Raw genomic sequence first — 17527 nt, 5'->3', positions numbered from 1 at the left:
GGGATTAAAGGTGTGTGCCACCATACCTGGCCTTGTTCACTTATTTTTGAGACACAATGTCAATATGTAGCGCAGGCTGGCCTGAAGCTTACTCTATAAACCAGACTGGCCCCAAATTTGAGGTAACTTTCCTGACTGTCACCTGGGTGCTGGAGTAGGTATGTGCCACCATGTGCCTGGCCAGTACTGTTTGTTGAATGTAATCTTTCTAAGAAACTGGCTAAAATATGTTATGTTTAAACATCAGGTGTCTGGGGCTGGAGAGATGGCTCAGTGGTTAAGAGCACTGCCTGCTCTTCGAAAGGATCCGGGTTCAACTCCCAGCACCCACATGGCAACTCACAGCTGTCTGTAACTCCAAGATCTGACATCCTCACACCAATGCACATAAATTAAAATTAAAAAAAAAAAAATCAGGTGTCTAAAGTGAACTTTTGTTTAGTCTTAATATGCTGAGCTGCTTCTGAACACATACAGTTAAAGTAGATATCTGTTTGTTCTCTCCAACTATGCAGCCCTGTGATAGATGGAATACAGTTAACAAAGACTTGCTCTGGTCAGCCAAGAGGAAATACAGTGCTCATTTGTACCCCTGTGGCTTTTCTTTCTTTCTTTCTTTTTGTTGTTGTTGTTGTTGTTTTTTGTTTTTTTTTTTGAGACAAGGTTTCTCTTTGTAGCCTTGGCTGTCCTAGACTCGCTTTGTAGGCCAGGCTGGCCTCAAACTCACAGTGATCCTCCTGCCTCTGCCTCCCGAGTGCTGGGATTAAAGGCGTGTGCCACCACGCCCGGCTCCTGTAGCTTTTCTTTGACCTACTCTAGCCCCCATATGCTCCATTCCAAATGCAGAAATCTTCCAAAGACTTTAATGAAGGAAATGGATGCAAAAAATACTTTTTTAAAAAACGTTGTTGTTGTTGTTGTTGTTGTTGTTGTTGTTGTTGTTGTTATTATTATTATTATTATTATTATTTGTTTTAGTCTACTGACAAGGAGCTGAGAGAGACCATGGCATTGCTGACAGCTCAGCAGACCGCCCTGGAAGTTATTGTCAACATGTGCTGCAGCGAAGGTTTGCTCCCACTTGCACTGGACAGTCCCCGCCCCAATTCCCATCCCTGCACCAAGAGGAGCTTCCGTGGGAGTTTCTTTGATACCCCAGTTACTAACATCTGGTTTGTCTTCTCCTCAGATTCCTCAGATGATGAATGGGACGAGCTTTCTAGTAGTGATGAAAGTGAAGCTTTTATGGAGAACTCCTTCAGTGAGTGCAGTGGGCAGCTGCTGTCCCCACTGTGCCTGTCCCATGAGATTCACAGCGCCCTTACCAACTGCCTCATCCCAAAGAAGGTAATTATGTTTCATCCTGGGCTCCAGTTGGGATGTGAGAAAGGCTGATGCGAGCTATTTACCAGGAGAGCATGGTCTTGGGTGTAAAGCAGAATTGGCAGAGCTAGAAATGCACACATGTGATTCTGTCCTGACCACATTAACCTGTAAATAACATCTGACTTTTATAGAGAAGTCCTGTTTAAGATGACCTCACTGTTATCTTTTCCTGTTTCCCATTTAAACCTAGGTTTTTGAGAAAACCGCTTCACCAAGCAGTGCTGCAATTGACATATGTTCTAAGAATCCAAATTGGAAACCTTTGATTAGAAAGTAAGAAACTTTCAATATTCAGAAGCATTTATCATTTTGACATGATGTGAAATGTTGGAATTTTGAATAGAAAATGCTCCTAAGACCTGCCTTGATATGTCCCCTGGAGAAGTTTGTGCCCCTTATGTGCTGGGATATGAGAATGAATATTCACAGTACTGTGGGTCATAGTTGCCCCAGCTTGGAAACTACTTTGATGTCCGTCATAGTCACATGCATAAGAAGTTGACATTCAGCAGTAAAGAGGATCTGAACAGGAACTGCTCACAGAACAGCAGAACTTACTATGTTGAGCTAAGTGAGTAAGGCACAAAATGTGGTTCCATTTTTACAAAACACAGCTAGGCAACACCAAACTATTTAGGGACATATACCAAGTGGCTCCCCTATGGAAAAGAGGAAGAAAGCAGGCTTTCGGTGCAGGGTTGTAATCTCAACTGTGGAGGCTGAAGTAGAAGGATCACAAGGTCATGCTGTGCCTGGGCAACCTATAGAGAGCCTGTCTTCAGAGTCTTTAAGTGGTAGTTCAGTGTAGAGTGCTTGCCCGTCATGTGTGGTGCCATGGGATGGGTCCCCAAGACAGCACACTATACATAAAAATATAAAAGCAAGGAGTGTGCCAAACAATGTGAATAGAGACAGACTCGTGACTTACAAATGAGTTATCCTAAGAGCCCTTGAGTCTCAGGCTCTTTGGCAGATAAACAGGTTTTATTATTCTTTGTGACTTGCCTCAGATCTGCTGGAACTTATAGATACTCTTAATCAGCATCTGAAGCTTAGATTGAAAATTGACACTAATCTAGGCATGGAGCTTATAACTCTAATCCCAGTATTCAAGAGGATCACAAATTCAAAGCTAACATGACTTCATAGTGAGCTCCAGGCTAGCTAGCCTGGGTTATAAAGCAAGATGCTATACTATAATCAACAATAATAGTAAAACTCTGTAGACTCATAGAACTCCAGTGTAGCAGCTTTAGAGACACCACCACGTCCACTTTCTTTGCAGAATGAACACCATTCAGTGTAGAGCCCTTATGTGTCTTCAGAGCCTTGTGTCTCTCCTGGACATAGACCATCTTGGTGGAGCCCCAGCTCTTCAGACACTCGCACAGCACCTGTCACAACTTCTTTTTTCTCAGCCAGGTAAGCATTAGACATTAAGGTAAAAGACTACTTGGAAATAGCAAAACTTTATGGATGGGAATTGGACTCTGTAGATGGAATGTTATATTTAACCTGCAGAAACCTTTCCCAGATACTATCATCCATGTATTATCATTGCCAATGACAGTCAAACTGTGCTAGTAGGTGTGTGTATGTGTGTGTGTGTGTGTGTGTGTGTGTGAGAGTATTTTAAAATTAATGTCAATTAATGCGAATCATAAGTATCAGGTCCTCATTAGGATATTTGAGTAAGCCTGTCATTTTTCAAAATTTTTTCAAAAATAGTTACACTGTGGCTATCTAGTTTTCAACCCCATCAGAGACCCCAGAAGGAAATACTATCTACTATGAGGGAAGTGCAGGCAAGTAACTTCTAAAAGCATAGACAGAACAGAGAGAGCTGACTGTCAGGACAGTCACAGGTTCCTCTTTATCGTTGGGGCACGAGCACACACATCTTTTTTGTGGGCTGGAGAGATGGCTCAGTAGTAAGCACTTAACTGCTCTCACGGGCCACACTGAGACTCATAACTTTCTAACTGCAGTTCTAGTGTGTCTGATACCCTCTTCAGCCTCCCTGGCTATTGCATTCATGCTGCACAGGCGCAGAACACTCATCCACCTAAAATAAAATAAATTGGGGAGGGGGGAGGGGTGGCTGTGCTTTTGTTAATAACAGCGTAAGCTAACCTTGTATGCTTTGTTTTAATCCTGTTTCTTTTCCTACAAAATAGTTTGTCTTGGAGAAGAGAAAACTTGTAATTTATCTTTGTGTTTCTGGAAACTTCTTGTGTTGTAGATTTTGCTAAACACGCCGATTTTCTAGAAGCCATAAGTAGTGCTTTGAGGGCTCTTTTGGAAACAATGGCCTCCAAGAACATTCCACAGGTAAGATAAACTTCTTGGGAGAAACTTGAAAATATTCTGTGTTTTGCAAACATGTTACAACCCCCCATCCTACCCCCCAGAAAAGAACCCATAAATCTCTTAGAAGAGCTGTAGGTGAGGTTTGTGAAAAGGCAAGGAAAGTGCTTAAGTAGAAAAGTGCTTTCACCATAGACATTTTCTCTAGATGTTGTTAGTCTTCTTCAAATACTTTATTCTAGAAACTCTGGCTTCCTAAGTCCTCTCTTGGCAGGTGTCTTATGTTTATACTTGTTACTTTTCATCAAGGAGTTTCCAAATGTTGCTGAAAGTCCATGTGCACCCACACCAAGTCTCCAACAATATGTCTTACCCTTGTTTGTGAACATTGTTTTTAAAATAAAACTAGCATCTTACTGTATAGCTCAGGCTGGCTGGAACTCACAGAGATCCACCTACCTCTGCCTCCCTGAGTGCTGGGATTACAGGTATGTGCCACCATGCCTGGCCTTCCCCTCCATTTTTAATCTTCTCTCTTGAAGTATTTTTGGCAAATCATATAATTGCACCAATAAATTATAGGATTATTTACGTCTGACAGAAAGTTATGTTTTTAAAAGCGAAATCTCAATATCACCACTTCAGATCCAAAACGTAGCAGATAATCTTATTTCTTGCACAGTTCATTTTCTCCGGGCTGCCTTAGCAATGTCTTTGGATAATTAATTTGTTCACATCTGTATCTTAAACTGGGTGTGATGGCTCTCACCTGTAATTGAAATACTGGGAATACAGACACAGGAGGATTACCATGAGTCCAAGGTCAGCCTGTGCTACAAAATAAGATTCTATCTCTTCTTTTCTTTTCTGTTCTTTTTGAGACAGGATCTCTATTATGTAGCCCTGGCTATCTTGGAACTTGGTATGTAGACCAGGCTTGCCTCAAAATCACAGAGAGCCATCTGTCTCTGTGCACTACCATGCCTGGCTCAAAAAGAAGGGCTGACAAGATGGCCCAGTGAGTGCCTCTGGCAAGCCTGATGACCTGAGCACCCAAGTAAATGAGGAAGGAGAAAACTGACTCGACAGAGGTGTACTCTGATCTCCACACACACGCTCCATGGCACATTTCCATGTGTACATACAATAATAAGAATTTAATTTTAAAAATTAAATTATTGTTTAAGCAAGTTTGATGTCTTTTTAGTCTTTTTTTCTTTTTTTCCTTTTATTTATTTATGTGTGTGTGTGTGTGTGTGTGTGTATACACGCGCGCGTGCATGCTTCGAGACAGGGTTTCTCTGTGTAGCCTTGGCAGTCCTTACTTGCTTCGTAGACCAGGCTGGCCTTGAACTCACATTGATCCACCTGCCTCTGCCTCCCAAGTGTTGGGATCAAAGGCGTGCACTGCCACGCTTGGCACCTTGATTCTTTTTAAAAACAACTTTATAGAGATAGGATTTTTATATGACGTACGTTTTATCCACTTGAAGTGCACAGTCTGTGTGTCCATCTCTCATGCCACTTCACCTGCCATTTTTTCCTTAGCTTCCTTCCCTCACATCATTTGTTCAAGGAGGAATCTTATTTCGTTGTCAGTGGGCTGATTTGGATGCTACTGATAGAATTTTTAATACTCTCTATAGCCTATACGAAGGCCTACATCTAATTAGATTCAGGTTCAGGATGTTTTGGCAAGAAACAGTCATACTGCTGTATGTATTTTATACTTTAAATCATAGATCATGTCTTAATGTGTTTACTAAAAGGTTTTAGAGACAGTGACCGTAGCTGCCCAGGTCCTTTTGGGAGGCTGCACACTGGCGATGCCCAGCTTTGTTTTCTTTGTGTGGCGTTAGTGAGAATTCTGATGCAAATAAGACATTGCCTCATTGGTCCTTTAGTAATTTTTGCAGTTTGTACCCCTGACCCTTTATCTCACGTAGTGAATAGATACCCTGGCAATCTCTTAAGTGCAACCTGCTCTGTTTTCTCTCTCTTCCTCCTCTTCTCCTTGCTTCTGTTTCGATTAGTTGTTGTTGTTTTTCTGAGAGTGAACCCAGGGCTTCACAATGCTTTCATTTTAGTCTCCTTGTGAGCTCACAGTTTTATATGCATTTATTTATTCTGAGATAGGGTTTCATTAGTAGCCCAGGCTGGCCTTGAAACTGATCCTACTGCCCTGTCCTAAATGCTGGGATTATTCGTATGCCCGTAGTCATGCCTACCAAACCAGCCTAGTTATGAATAACTTTTTTGGTGCTAAAATTGATATGTTATTGGTAGGAATTCTTTCAGGTTGGCTCCTATTCTCTGATAATGGATCCTCAGTCTGCCCCCCATACTCATATGCTTTACTAGTTAGCTGTGCCTCCACCCCAAACTCTTAGATTTCTGATTGCTTTCTGCTAAAGAAAATGTCCACCTCCAGTTGTAGTTTTCCTCCTTAAAAACCTAAGAGGACTAGATTGATAGCCTTAGTGATTAAATCACTTGCCGTACAAGTGTGGAAATTGGAGCCCAGAGCTCTGGAATCCATATAAATGCTCTGTGGGTGAGTGGCCTGCCATAATTCTAGAGCTCTGAAGGTGGTGATGGGACTCCTGGAACAAACTAGTCAGGCTAGCTATATTGGCAAGTTCTGGATTCAGTGCAGAGATCTGGCCTTGATGAATAAGATAGAGTGTAATCAAGGAAGGCTCCCAGCATCAGCCTTGGGCCTCTATACATTACATACAGGGACATGAACACCTGCACGTATACGCCCACTGTTGTGAGACAAAACACAATACACATGTCTATTCAACCCAAAGAGGGATCGCACAACAGACCAAAGTGTGTTTACCAGCAAAGTCCAACTTGGTGAACATGTGAGTTATTGATGTTACTTACAGGAGTATGGGTGAGAAGTTATTCACAGGAGCAGAAGACAGCTGCATGACCAAAGCCTACCCAGCACCTAGAGCACACTGCACAGCCTGCAGCTCAACAGGCTGAACAGTGTCCTTTCCAAGTGACTCAGTTGGCCTAAACCTCTTCCCAACAGCCCAGCTGGCTCTTGCTTCTTCCAGGCAGCTGGTCTAGGCTCAGGGTCTTTGCAGCTTGCCTTCCTTCCATCTGAAAGGGACACTTAGATTTTTTGCTTTCTCTGGCAGAGAGGGACCTAGTGAATTTGATCAGGTTCAGGGACTTCCTGAAGCTATTTTGGGTGTTTATCTTTCTGTTTAAAGAGCTTCCCTGTAGGATGGAAAGTTTCAGTCTCAAAGGAAACTCACCCAATATCTGTGCATGCCTCTCTAATATGCACATGAGATAAGTAAGTGAATACCTGGAAATATTTCTTTTCTCTCAACAGTGTATGACACCTGAGCAGCTGATGACGCTATGCAGAGCAGGCATTCATAGTAGTAGCATCGGGGTTAGAGTGAATGTGGTCAGTATTTTGGGGATCACTGGCAGCGTCCTAGCCAAAGAAGCCGGCACACTTGAAACTCTTAAGGTAAACAGTTTGTTTCTAACCTAAAATGCTCAGTAAATACAAATGGGGAAGAGTTCATGATAAGAAGCTATTGTATAAAGAAATTACTAGTGAAGTTATTAGAATGTACGCTTTGGTTTTTTAAAACTATGTATTAAATATGTACTAGAAAAAGTGAGCCTCGTTTTCATTTAACTTTCCTCCTTATTATTTGCTTTCTTAAAAAATGAATTTGTCGGGCTGGAGAGATGGCTCAGAGGTTTAAGAGCACTGACTGCTCTTCCAAAGGTCATGAGTTCAGTTCCCAGCAACCACATGGTGGCTCACAACCATCTCTTCTGGCTTGCAGGCAGGATGCTGTATACATAATAAATAAATAAATCTTTTTAAAAAATGAATTTGTCTTTAGCATTTTTAAAGGTGGCTTTTGTCTTGTAAAATGTTTGTATGTTTTATTCTGCTAGATCAATAAAATACATTCTGAGAAACACTACATAGGCAATCCTTTATGTCACTCTATCAGCAACTCTGGCACGGCAGCACTCTAGGAATTCACTTAGCATATTGGTTGTCCTGGCTAGTTTTACATCAACTTGACAGAAGCTAGAGTCATCTGAGAGGAGGAGCCTCAACTGAGAAAATGGTCCATAAGATCAGGTTGTAGGCAGACAAGCATGTAGGGCATTTTCTTAGTTAGTGATGGGTGGGTAGGGATACCCGTGAGCTGGTGGGCCTGGGTTTTGTAAGAAAACAGGTTGAGCAAGCCAGTAAGCGGCACTTCTCAGTGGCCTCTGTAGTACCAGTTCCTGCCCTCACTGCCCTCACTGTTACATGAAAGTGTGAGTGGAATAAACCCTTTCCTCCCCAAGTTGTGTTTCACACAGCAGTAGTAACCACAACCAAGACATTGGCTTTTAGCACTTGATCTTAGTGCACTTGTGAGAAACTGCACTGCTAGAGGTACAGCATCACCATAACTCAAAGTCAGCAGTAGTGGAATTGTCCTTTACTCTCCTAACTGCTGAAGTACTGGTAACTGGCTAATAAGAGCTATCTAGGGCTGGAGAGATGGCTCAGTGGTTAAGAGCGCCGCCTGCTCTTCCAGAGGTCCTGAGTTCAATTCCTAGCAACCACATGGTGGCTCACAACCATCTACAATGAGATCTGGTGCCCTCTTCTGCAGATAAAGCACTCATATGTAATAAATAAAATAAATCTTTAAAAAAAAAAAAAAGGGCTATCTATACAGTCCTGGCTGTTCTGGTATTCACTGTGTAGACCAGGCTAGCTTTATGGATCCAGCCAGCCATCTGGGCACAATGATATACGCCTGTAATCCCAGTACTCGGGAGACAGAGGCAGGTGGATCTCTGTGAATTCCAGGCCAGTCTGGTCTACAAAGCAAGTCCAGAACAACCTAGGCTATAGAGAGAAACCCTGCCTCAAAAAAAAAAAAATCCAAAAACAAAAATCTCATAAGCAGATTTAAATTACTATTCTATCATACTGTATCAAAGTATCTTTGCTGGGTATATTAAAGTAAATAAAAGACATCATGATATTTTACCCCTGTTCAATATGTACCTGTTACACACAGGGACAGTTCTGTATGTAAATGCCATTATTGTGCGTTATACAGCTATCAGTCTAATACCTGGTCCACATTCACTGTTTTCCAGTTGTCTGAAAGATATTGTGTTTGCAAGCAGAGCCCCTAAGTTATGTTTCTCTTGATCTATAACAGTTTTACCTTAGCACCACCTGTTCTTCTGTACCTCCTAGAGCAGTCCCATAGACTGGATCGTTTTGCTTCCTTGCTGTGCTAGTTCTGTTCCCTGCCTACTGTATTTCCTGCAAACTAAAAGTTAGCTCCAATGTCATTGATTTAATCTTTTTTTTCTTTTTAATTTTTTGGAAATTTGTATATACAATGCTTCTTGATAATACTCTCCCACCTCCTCCTTCCAACTGTACCTTCCTCATGTTCCATCTTTTTTTTTTAATCAAAACTACTTCATATATGTTGGTGTGTTGTAATTATTTTTATATACCTGTGTTTGTTTCTCTTAGTTTATTTCTTAATCTGGCTATTACTCTAATAATTGAAACTTTTATATTTGTTTATAAAGCTTTACAATTCAATTTTGAGCACTTTAAGTCTGGTTTGTTTTTTTTTTTTCTTTTCGAGACAGGGCTTTTTGTTGTTTTTTTTAAAGATTTATTTATTACATATACAGTGCTCTGCCTGCATGTACACTTGCACACCAGAAGAGGGAACCAGATCTCATGACAGATGGTTATAAGCCACCATGTGGTTGCTGGGAATTGAACTCAGGACCATCTAGGAAGAGCAGCCAGTGGCTTTTAACCGCTGAGCCAACTCTCCAGCCTGAGACAGGGTTTCTGTGTGTAGCCTTGACTGTTCTGGACTTGGCTTTGTAGACCAGTCTGGCCTTGAACTCACAGCCAACTCACAGCAGTCCACCTGCCTCTGCCTCCGCCTCAGGATTGCTGGGATTAAAGGCGTGTGCCACCACCACTCGGCTTTAAGTCTGTTCTTAACCCTTTATGTTATCCTGACTCCACCTTTGCCAAACTCCACAAGTTATTTGCTTTTCAGCTTTCTTTGCTCCAGCTGAATCTTCGTCATCTCTCCCACACTCTGCCTCAGCTGAATCCCCTACTTCCTCTTCTCACTCCTCCTCCCCTGGCTGGCAGGAAGTCCAGCCCTATTTCCTCCCCTGCTCTGCTACTGGCTGTAAGCTGCTTTATTGGCATACAAGAGGACAGTTGGGAGCAATGTTTCATTGAGACAGGAGAGTGTCAGAACAATTACTGTAACACCCGATTTGGAGGTGTACCTAAATCAGCATTTGAATTACACAATATGCCAACAGTGGTGTATGCGTCATTGTACACTCTAGGATAGTAAGCCTAATACTGTCATAGAGGTTATCTGTACTGTTTACATTAAGAGGAACAAATTAGAGCCCAGAAAGGTTAACTGATTAGCATGGTACTGCTGGACTTTGAACCCTGTATTCTGACAGTCTCCATCCCCTCCCCCTATAGTAGGTTACATGCCCCATCCCCACAGAACAGCTGAATAGTCAGGTTACTCTAGAAGAGCCCTTTACAGATTGGGGATGTTCTCATCATAAGCTAACTAACTGTGGAGGGAAAAGGAAGGGCATATGTTAAAAACAAACATGGTAGCCAGGCTAGGTGACACATGTCTGTATTCACAGCACATGGGAGATAGAAGCAGGAGCATCAGAAGCTCAAGGACATTCCCCCACATTCCCTAAGTGACATAAGACCATGTTACAAAAGAAGACAAACACAGTGAAGTAAAATGAGAGTGTCACTTTGTGTGTTTTGTTTTGTTGGGTTTTAGAGACAGGGTTCCTCGCTTTGTAGACCAGGCTGGCCTGGAACTCACAGCGATCTGCCTACCTCTGCCTCCCGAGTGCTGAGATTAAAGGTGTGCGCTACCACGCCCATCTTTTCTTTTTTCTTTTCTTTTCTTTTCTTTCTTTCTTTCTTTTTTTTTTTTTTTTTTTTTTTTTGAGGCAGGGTTTTACTGTGTATCCCTGGCTGTCTTAGAACTCACTATGTAGAGAGCAGACTGATCTCGAACTCACAGAATGCTGTCATCAAATGTGGTGGTGATTATTGTTACAAATGAGAAGCCTTCTGAGAAAGGCAGAGGGGAAAGTTTATTAATAATTTTCATATTACTTATGTACCTCAGTTCACTTTATTTGTTAATATAAACTATAGTGTATTTACTTTATCGTGATCATATTATGCTTGGTATATCTATAGCTGTGTATAACATCTTCAGACCTTTAATGGTTTTCATTCTTCCTTGGTATCTTTGTAGAATGCAGGAGCTGTTGGCATATTTGTCAGTGCTTATTTTGGAGGCTGACCTTCATTATCCTGTGTTTGCTTTTTTGTAGACCATTGGGTGCTTTCTGCTGGAAGTCGCCACCAAAGACCCTTCCCTCGTGGTAACAGGAGAGGCTCTGGATGCCCTCTTTGATGTTTTTGCAGATGGTGAAGAAGCTGAAAAGGCCTCAGTTCAAATTAAGCTGTTATCAGCGTTGAAAGAATTTCAGCCAGTCTTCAGAATGAAGGTTTGTAGCTGCTGTTCTCAGCAGCTCTGGTAGAAGGCCCATGCAGCGTAGAGGGCATGTAGGGAACCCTGTGACGTCTCAGTGACTAATCCAGCACCAGGGAAGCGCTTGTTGCCATCATGGGTCCCCAGAATGGTGCTACGTTTGGGTAATTGGAGCCAGGGCGGCATCTTGATAAGTTCTTCCTGATGTTAGCAGAGCTGTGTTACATAGAGATACTGTCTGCAGCTTAAGAAGCACTTACAACCCTTTGAAACTTGATTTATATGGCGTAATGTGCTTTGTTGTGGGTATTTTTCCCTTGGGGAAAGAAGGCGTCTGCAGGGTGTTCTGTTCTGCAGACCACAGCTGCCACTGCATTTGCTGAATAGGAGCAACCCACAGGTTTGTTTTATTTATTTTTGGGGTGCTAAGGTTGAACCCAGGACCTTACATGTGCTGTGAATGTGCTCCACCCCCGAGTTACACCCAGCACCTGGGAATTTTAGGAACAAACTTGAATCTTTCCATTTTAGAGGGTTTTTTGTTTATTTGACTTCCTTCCTTCTATCCATCTGTCCATTCATCCTTTCTTTTAGAAATCACATATGCTAGGCAAGCACTCTACCACTGAGTTATATCCCCCGCCACCATAAATAAAAATAATTCTTTTTCTTTTTGAGATATATTTAGTTTTATATGAGTGGTTTTGGCTGTGCATATGTCTGTATGCTATATATGTATGGTGCCCATAAAAGCCTAAGGATTGGAGAAAAAAAACCTGGGTGTGGTGGCACACATCTTTCATCTCAGTACCTCTATGAGTTCGAGGTTAGCCTGTTCTACTAACCAAGTCCAGGACAGCCAAGGCTATACAGAAAAACCCTGTCTCAAAAAACAAAGCAAAACAAAACAAAAAACACCAGAGGATGGTGTCAGATTCCTTGGAACTGGAGTTGTAGATGGTTCTGAAACCCAAGGTCTTTGGAAGAGTAGTCAGTGTTCTCTATTCTCTGAGCCATTGTCTCCAGCCCCACTGAATGTTTTAGTTTGATTTGTTTGTTTGTTTGTTTGTTTGTAGCAGAGTCAAACGCACCAAATGCACCTAGGATTTCTTCCTTTATTATCAAAAAAATTTTTTTAAGCATAATATACCACATTTCCGCTTTTCTTGTGTTTTTCCTTAGCACTCTGTAAGACCTGTTTTCATACCAGTACACAGTGTCTACATTGTTCATAAAAGCCCTTAGATTTCTGCAGAAGGAGCCTTTGAGATAAGGAGAACGAAATTTGCCTCGTTCTCCACAGCTGCCAGCAAAGCAGATTAGGCCAAATGATCAAACCTTCCAGATGGATGTGGTGGTGCCAGCCTCTAATCCCACAACTTGGAGGTGACTCACGAGTCCCAGGCCAGCCTGGACCATACAATATGATCCTATCTCAAAGGATGAGTGAATGAGGGTTGAAAACTTGGCTCATGGTAGAGTCTGTGTTTAGCGTTCATGAGACCCTGGATTTAATCCTCAGCACCAAAAATAGAACAAGAACAAAACTCTGAAGAAGGCAGTGCTTTAGAAGCTCTGTGTACATAAACTCTGAAGAAGGCAGTGCTTTAGAAGCTCTGTGTACATAAACTCCCTGAACTGGGAAGGTAACCTGAAATGCTGGAGGCCTGTTGATGGGGCTGCTTTTCCTAGTTAGTTTGCATTGCTACAGTAATAACACTTCATTGCTGAATCTTCCTTTTTTCTCTACAGTGGAAAGTGAAGTTTCTTTATTAGCCAGAAGCTAGCTTACAGCTTAGGGTTTGAGGATTTGTTTGTTTGTTTTTATTTCATTTATTTTTATGTTATATGCATTTTTGTTTTGCCTGCATGTGTGTCTGTGTGAAGGTGTCAGATCTTGGAGTTAAAGACAATTGCGAGCTGTCATGTGGGTGATGGGAATTCAACCCAGGTCCTCTGGAAGAACAGTAAATGCTCTTGACCCCTGAACCATCTCCCCAGCCCCATTTTTTTTGTTTTTTGGATTGTTTGTTTGTTTCTTTGATTTTGTGACATCATTTCTCTGTGTAGACCAGGCTGCCCTCACACTCAGATCCACCTGCCTCTGCTTCCCAAGTGTTGGGATTAAAGGTGTGCGCCACCACCACCTGGCTTGAGATAGTCACTGTTAAGAGCACTGACTGGGTTCAAGTCTCAGCCCCTACATGGCTGCTTACAACTTAACTCCATTTCCTGGATATCAGGCGTCCTCTTCTGGTCTCTGTGGGTACTGCAGGTATATAGTGCTCAGACATGCATGCAAATAAGCCATTCATACACATAAAATGAAGAGGCTGGAGAGATGGCTTGATGGTCTAGAGCACTTGTTGCTCTTGCAGAGACCCAGCTTTGCCTCCCAGTGTCTGCATGATGGCTCACAACCATCTCAACCCAGTTCCAGGGGACCCATTGTCCTATTCTTAGCCCCATGGGCACCATGGGCACCTGTAGTACACATACATACATGTAAGCAAAATGCTTGTCCAATATGAAATTAAATCAGTTTTAATTAAAGATAAATAAAAATCTTTTTAAAAAAAGACTAGGGGTGGGTTATGATTTGCATTCCATAAATTTCAATCTTTTTATCCGTGGCTCTAATTTCAGTAACGTTTTTCCCCTTTGATGTTTTGCTTTGTTGTTTTCAGACAGGGTCTCTCTATGTAACCCTGGCTGTCCTGTAACCAGGTGGCCACAAACTCACAAAGATTTATCTGTCTCTGCCACCTCCTCCAGAGTATTGGGATCACTAGGCGTGTGGTGCATGCCTTTAAACCTAGCACTTGGGAGGCAGAGGCAGGTAGATCACTGTGAGTTTGAGGCCAGCCTTGTCTACAAGTGAGTCCAGGACAGCCAAGGCTACACAGAGAACCTGTCTCAAAAAAAAAAAAAAAACAAAAACAAAAAAAAAAACACCAACCCCCCCCCCAAAAAAAAAACCAAAAAACCAAAACCAAAAACAAAAAACAAAAACCAGAGTATCAGCTCAAAGGTGTGTTATTGGTCTGTAAGCATAATTTTAATGTGTGTATTCTGGTCGGGGAGATGGTTCAGTGGTTAGAGTACTCGGCATGCAAGTGTGAAAAACAGAAGTTCAGATTCTAGGTCAGCATTTACCTACCAGAATACTCTGGAATCCCAGCTTCCATGAGCAGAGACAGGTAATCCCAAGAACAATCTGCCTGGCTAGTGAGACTAGGCAAATCAGCAAGCTCTGGGTTTGACTGAGGGATCCTGCCTCAGTGAAGATGGAAAAAAAAGAGGGGTCACATTTCCAGTTTTCTCTTCTTCATGTTCTGTCAGAGGTTGATCTAATCTATGTATTTTGATGCTAGTTACTGGCCCACAAGTTACCGCCCTGAACCTTGCCTCCCTGGTTGGCTAGGAAGGGGTGGAGTGAAAGGGGCCCTGAGGATCTTGGGAGAGAGAGGCAGACGGGACGGAAGAGGAAGAAAGAGGCCAGTCTCCATGGATAGGAAAAGAGCCATGTGGGCCCAGGGGAGGAACTCTGAGGCTCCTCATGGAAAGAGATGGCCAAAATGAACAACCTTAGCAAGTATGCTGGGATTGTGGATGGGAGACAGCCCAAACAGAAATTATTAGAAGCAGGTGGAATAGGACGGAGACTGGGAGATAATGGAGGGTTGCGTAGGAGGTAATATCTACCTTGCCCCAGGTAAAGGCTTATTCTAAAATACATCAGATGACTGTGCCTTTATTGATTGTAAAATCAGGTTAGAGAATACCACCATCATAACTGTAGCCTAATAATAAGTGTTTATTAAGCCATACCTTTAAATTAACCACAACAATATCCTATTTAATCTAGAAGTAAAACTTTCAATATATTCTTCAAAATGTTTTGTGTATAAAATACTCTATTTAAATGAATAAATCAGGTAATATGTTCTCATTCTTTCTGGTGCTCGCTCTCTCTCTCTCTCTCTCATCAGATACGGAAAGAAGGAAGGGGCAAATACAGTCCAGAACAGCTGTGTGTTCTTGACAACGTGAAGATGAATTTGAGACGGTTTGTTGCTTACCAAGAAGCTGTTGAGAAAAGACTGACTTCTTAAACCATCAGGAGGACAGAGCTGGTGCTGGCTCAGTGGCTGCATGCCTAACTGGCATGCACGGCCCTGGATTCATGCCTAGCTCTTGAGAAAAAGAGAGAGAGACTGCTTCTCCTGGTGGACTTAATGCTAAGAATACTAAAGGGTTTCCTTTGAATGTACGTGCTTCTAGAAGCACAGCTTGTTCTCTTTTGAGACAGCGTCTCACTAGGTAGCCCTGCCTAGCCCGGCACAGAGGTCTACCTGCCTCAGTCTCTCAATTGCTGGGACTTAAGGTATTGACACCACCCCTGGCCTCCAAAAGCCATTTTTAATGCCTTCATTGGATGTTAGTTTGAATGTGCAAACCTGGCGGAGACTTAATGTTACATATTTAGCTCCTGGAAATGCACCACAGTCTCAGGTGGTCCTGTTTTCCTTCTTGGTGCTAGGGGTGGCATTCAGGGCCTTGCTTCTGCTAGGCAAGCACTCTACCACCAACTACACCCCTAGTCCTCAGGTGATTCTTAACTTTGTGGACAGACAATTATGTTCTTGAAATTTGCAAGAAAAGAAATTAAGTCATGGTTTCAATTATTTTTTAAAGCCAGTATCATTTTATATTAGCTAAATTTTAACTGAAATATGAAGATAAGCTTTATAAAATATTTTGGTATAGAGTACTGTGTTTCAAATTATGAATCTTTTGTGAAGTAAGTTATTTTAATTTCAGTTGATAATGAGTTAATGAGATGATTGTATTCTATACAGGGAGTCTGAACAGTTATTTTATGTAACATAACTCCTTGTCTTAATTTGATACAGAATCAGAAATTAGTAGGAAAAGCCGGGGATGGGTTGGAAAGATGGCTCAGAGGTTAAGAGCACCAATTGCTCTTCCAGAGGTCTTCAGTTCAATTCCCAGCAACCACATGGTGGCTAACAACCATCTATAATGTGATCTAATGTCCTCTTCTGGCATGCAGGTGTACATGCAGGCAGAGCACTGTATACATAATAAATAAAATAAAATCTTTGAAAAGAAAAAGCCAGGTATGGTAGTACATGCCTTTAATTCCAGCACTCAGGAAGCAGAGGCAGGTGGCTCTCTGGTTGAAGGCCAGCCTGATCTACAGAACAAGTACCAGACAGTCAAGTCTATACAGAAAGAGCCTGTCTCAAAAAAACAGAACAAAAATAATTCATAGAAAATATTTTGAATAAATAACTTTTAACTGGATATTTGTGTCTATCAGTTTATTTTTTATAACCCTAAGTACACACATTTCTGGACAGTGTGCTTTATGTCAGAGCTTACAAAAGGATAATAGCATTTTTCCCCCCTTGAGACAAGGTTTCTCTGTGTAGCCTTGGATGAACTGGACTCACTTTGTAGACCAGGCTGGCCTTGAACTCAGAGATCTGCCTGTCTCTGCCTCCCTGAGGACTGGGATTAAAGGTGTGCACCATCACACCTGGCTTACTGTCTGGTGTTAAGTAGAGGTGGTAATTGGCTAAGCATAGAGGAGATGAAGCAGGCACTGACGCAGACACAGTAGAGAAAAAAAGGCAAAAGACAGAAAGTTGGTAGAAGGCACAGAATCTCAGGGAAGGTTACAGCTTGCCATGGGTTGCCAACGACCCCGCCCTGAAGATCACTGATGGCAGAAACAGCAGAGAAGGTGGGAGATCAGAGCTAGGCAGGCCCTCTGGATGGGAGGCCCTTGCGGAGACCGCCTGGCAGCTGTCTATATACAAGTGCACTCCAGTGAAGAGTAGCAAGGAGAAGCCCCAGGGGATTCCTCAAACCTCCGCCATCACTCTCTGACTCTGGGACCAAAAGAAAGGTGATCCTAACACAACTCTGCTGGCCCTGTGCATGGCCACACCGTAATCTATAAACTTCCTAAAAAGTCATGGGCCCATGTGTCGCTAATGCAAGGAAAGTAATATAGATTACTGGATCAAAACTGAGTCCAGAAATAGACCCATGGTTATATGGTCAATTGATTTTCCACTAAGGCGCAAGCAGAGAAATAACTCTTTAATAAATGGTAGTAAAATGACATCTAGAGCTGGTGAGATGACTTAGTGCATAAAGGTGCTTGCCACCAGGGCTACGACCTGCATTTGATTGGA

At 42.2% G+C, this 17527-nt stretch overlaps 1 protein-coding gene across 1 annotated transcript in view; it reads left to right on the top strand.

Moving 5' to 3' along the window:
* Positions 1-16626, top strand: part of HEATR3 (HEAT repeat containing 3) — a 36570-nt gene extending 19944 nt beyond the window's left edge. Inside the window, exons 8-15 of the mRNA XM_084757157.1 lie at positions 979-1069; positions 1190-1347; positions 1577-1659; positions 2672-2808; positions 3629-3717; positions 7049-7192; positions 11137-11313; positions 15290-16626. Coding sequence (XP_084613283.1) covers positions 979-1069; positions 1190-1347; positions 1577-1659; positions 2672-2808; positions 3629-3717; positions 7049-7192; positions 11137-11313; positions 15290-15412 — 1002 coding nt within the window. The 3' untranslated portion in view covers positions 15413-16626. The remainder of the gene's footprint in view (positions 1-978; positions 1070-1189; positions 1348-1576; positions 1660-2671; positions 2809-3628; positions 3718-7048; positions 7193-11136; positions 11314-15289) is intronic.
* Positions 16627-17527: the final 901 nt, after the last annotated feature.

This window comes from Acomys minous (assembly GCF_964271855.1).
Source record: "Acomys minous genome assembly, chromosome: 14".
In the NCBI taxonomy this organism is placed as follows: domain Eukaryota; kingdom Metazoa; phylum Chordata; class Mammalia; order Rodentia; family Muridae; genus Acomys; species Acomys minous.
Note: the sequence above shows the minus strand (reverse complement) of the source record. Positions and strands in the feature narration are given on the sequence as shown.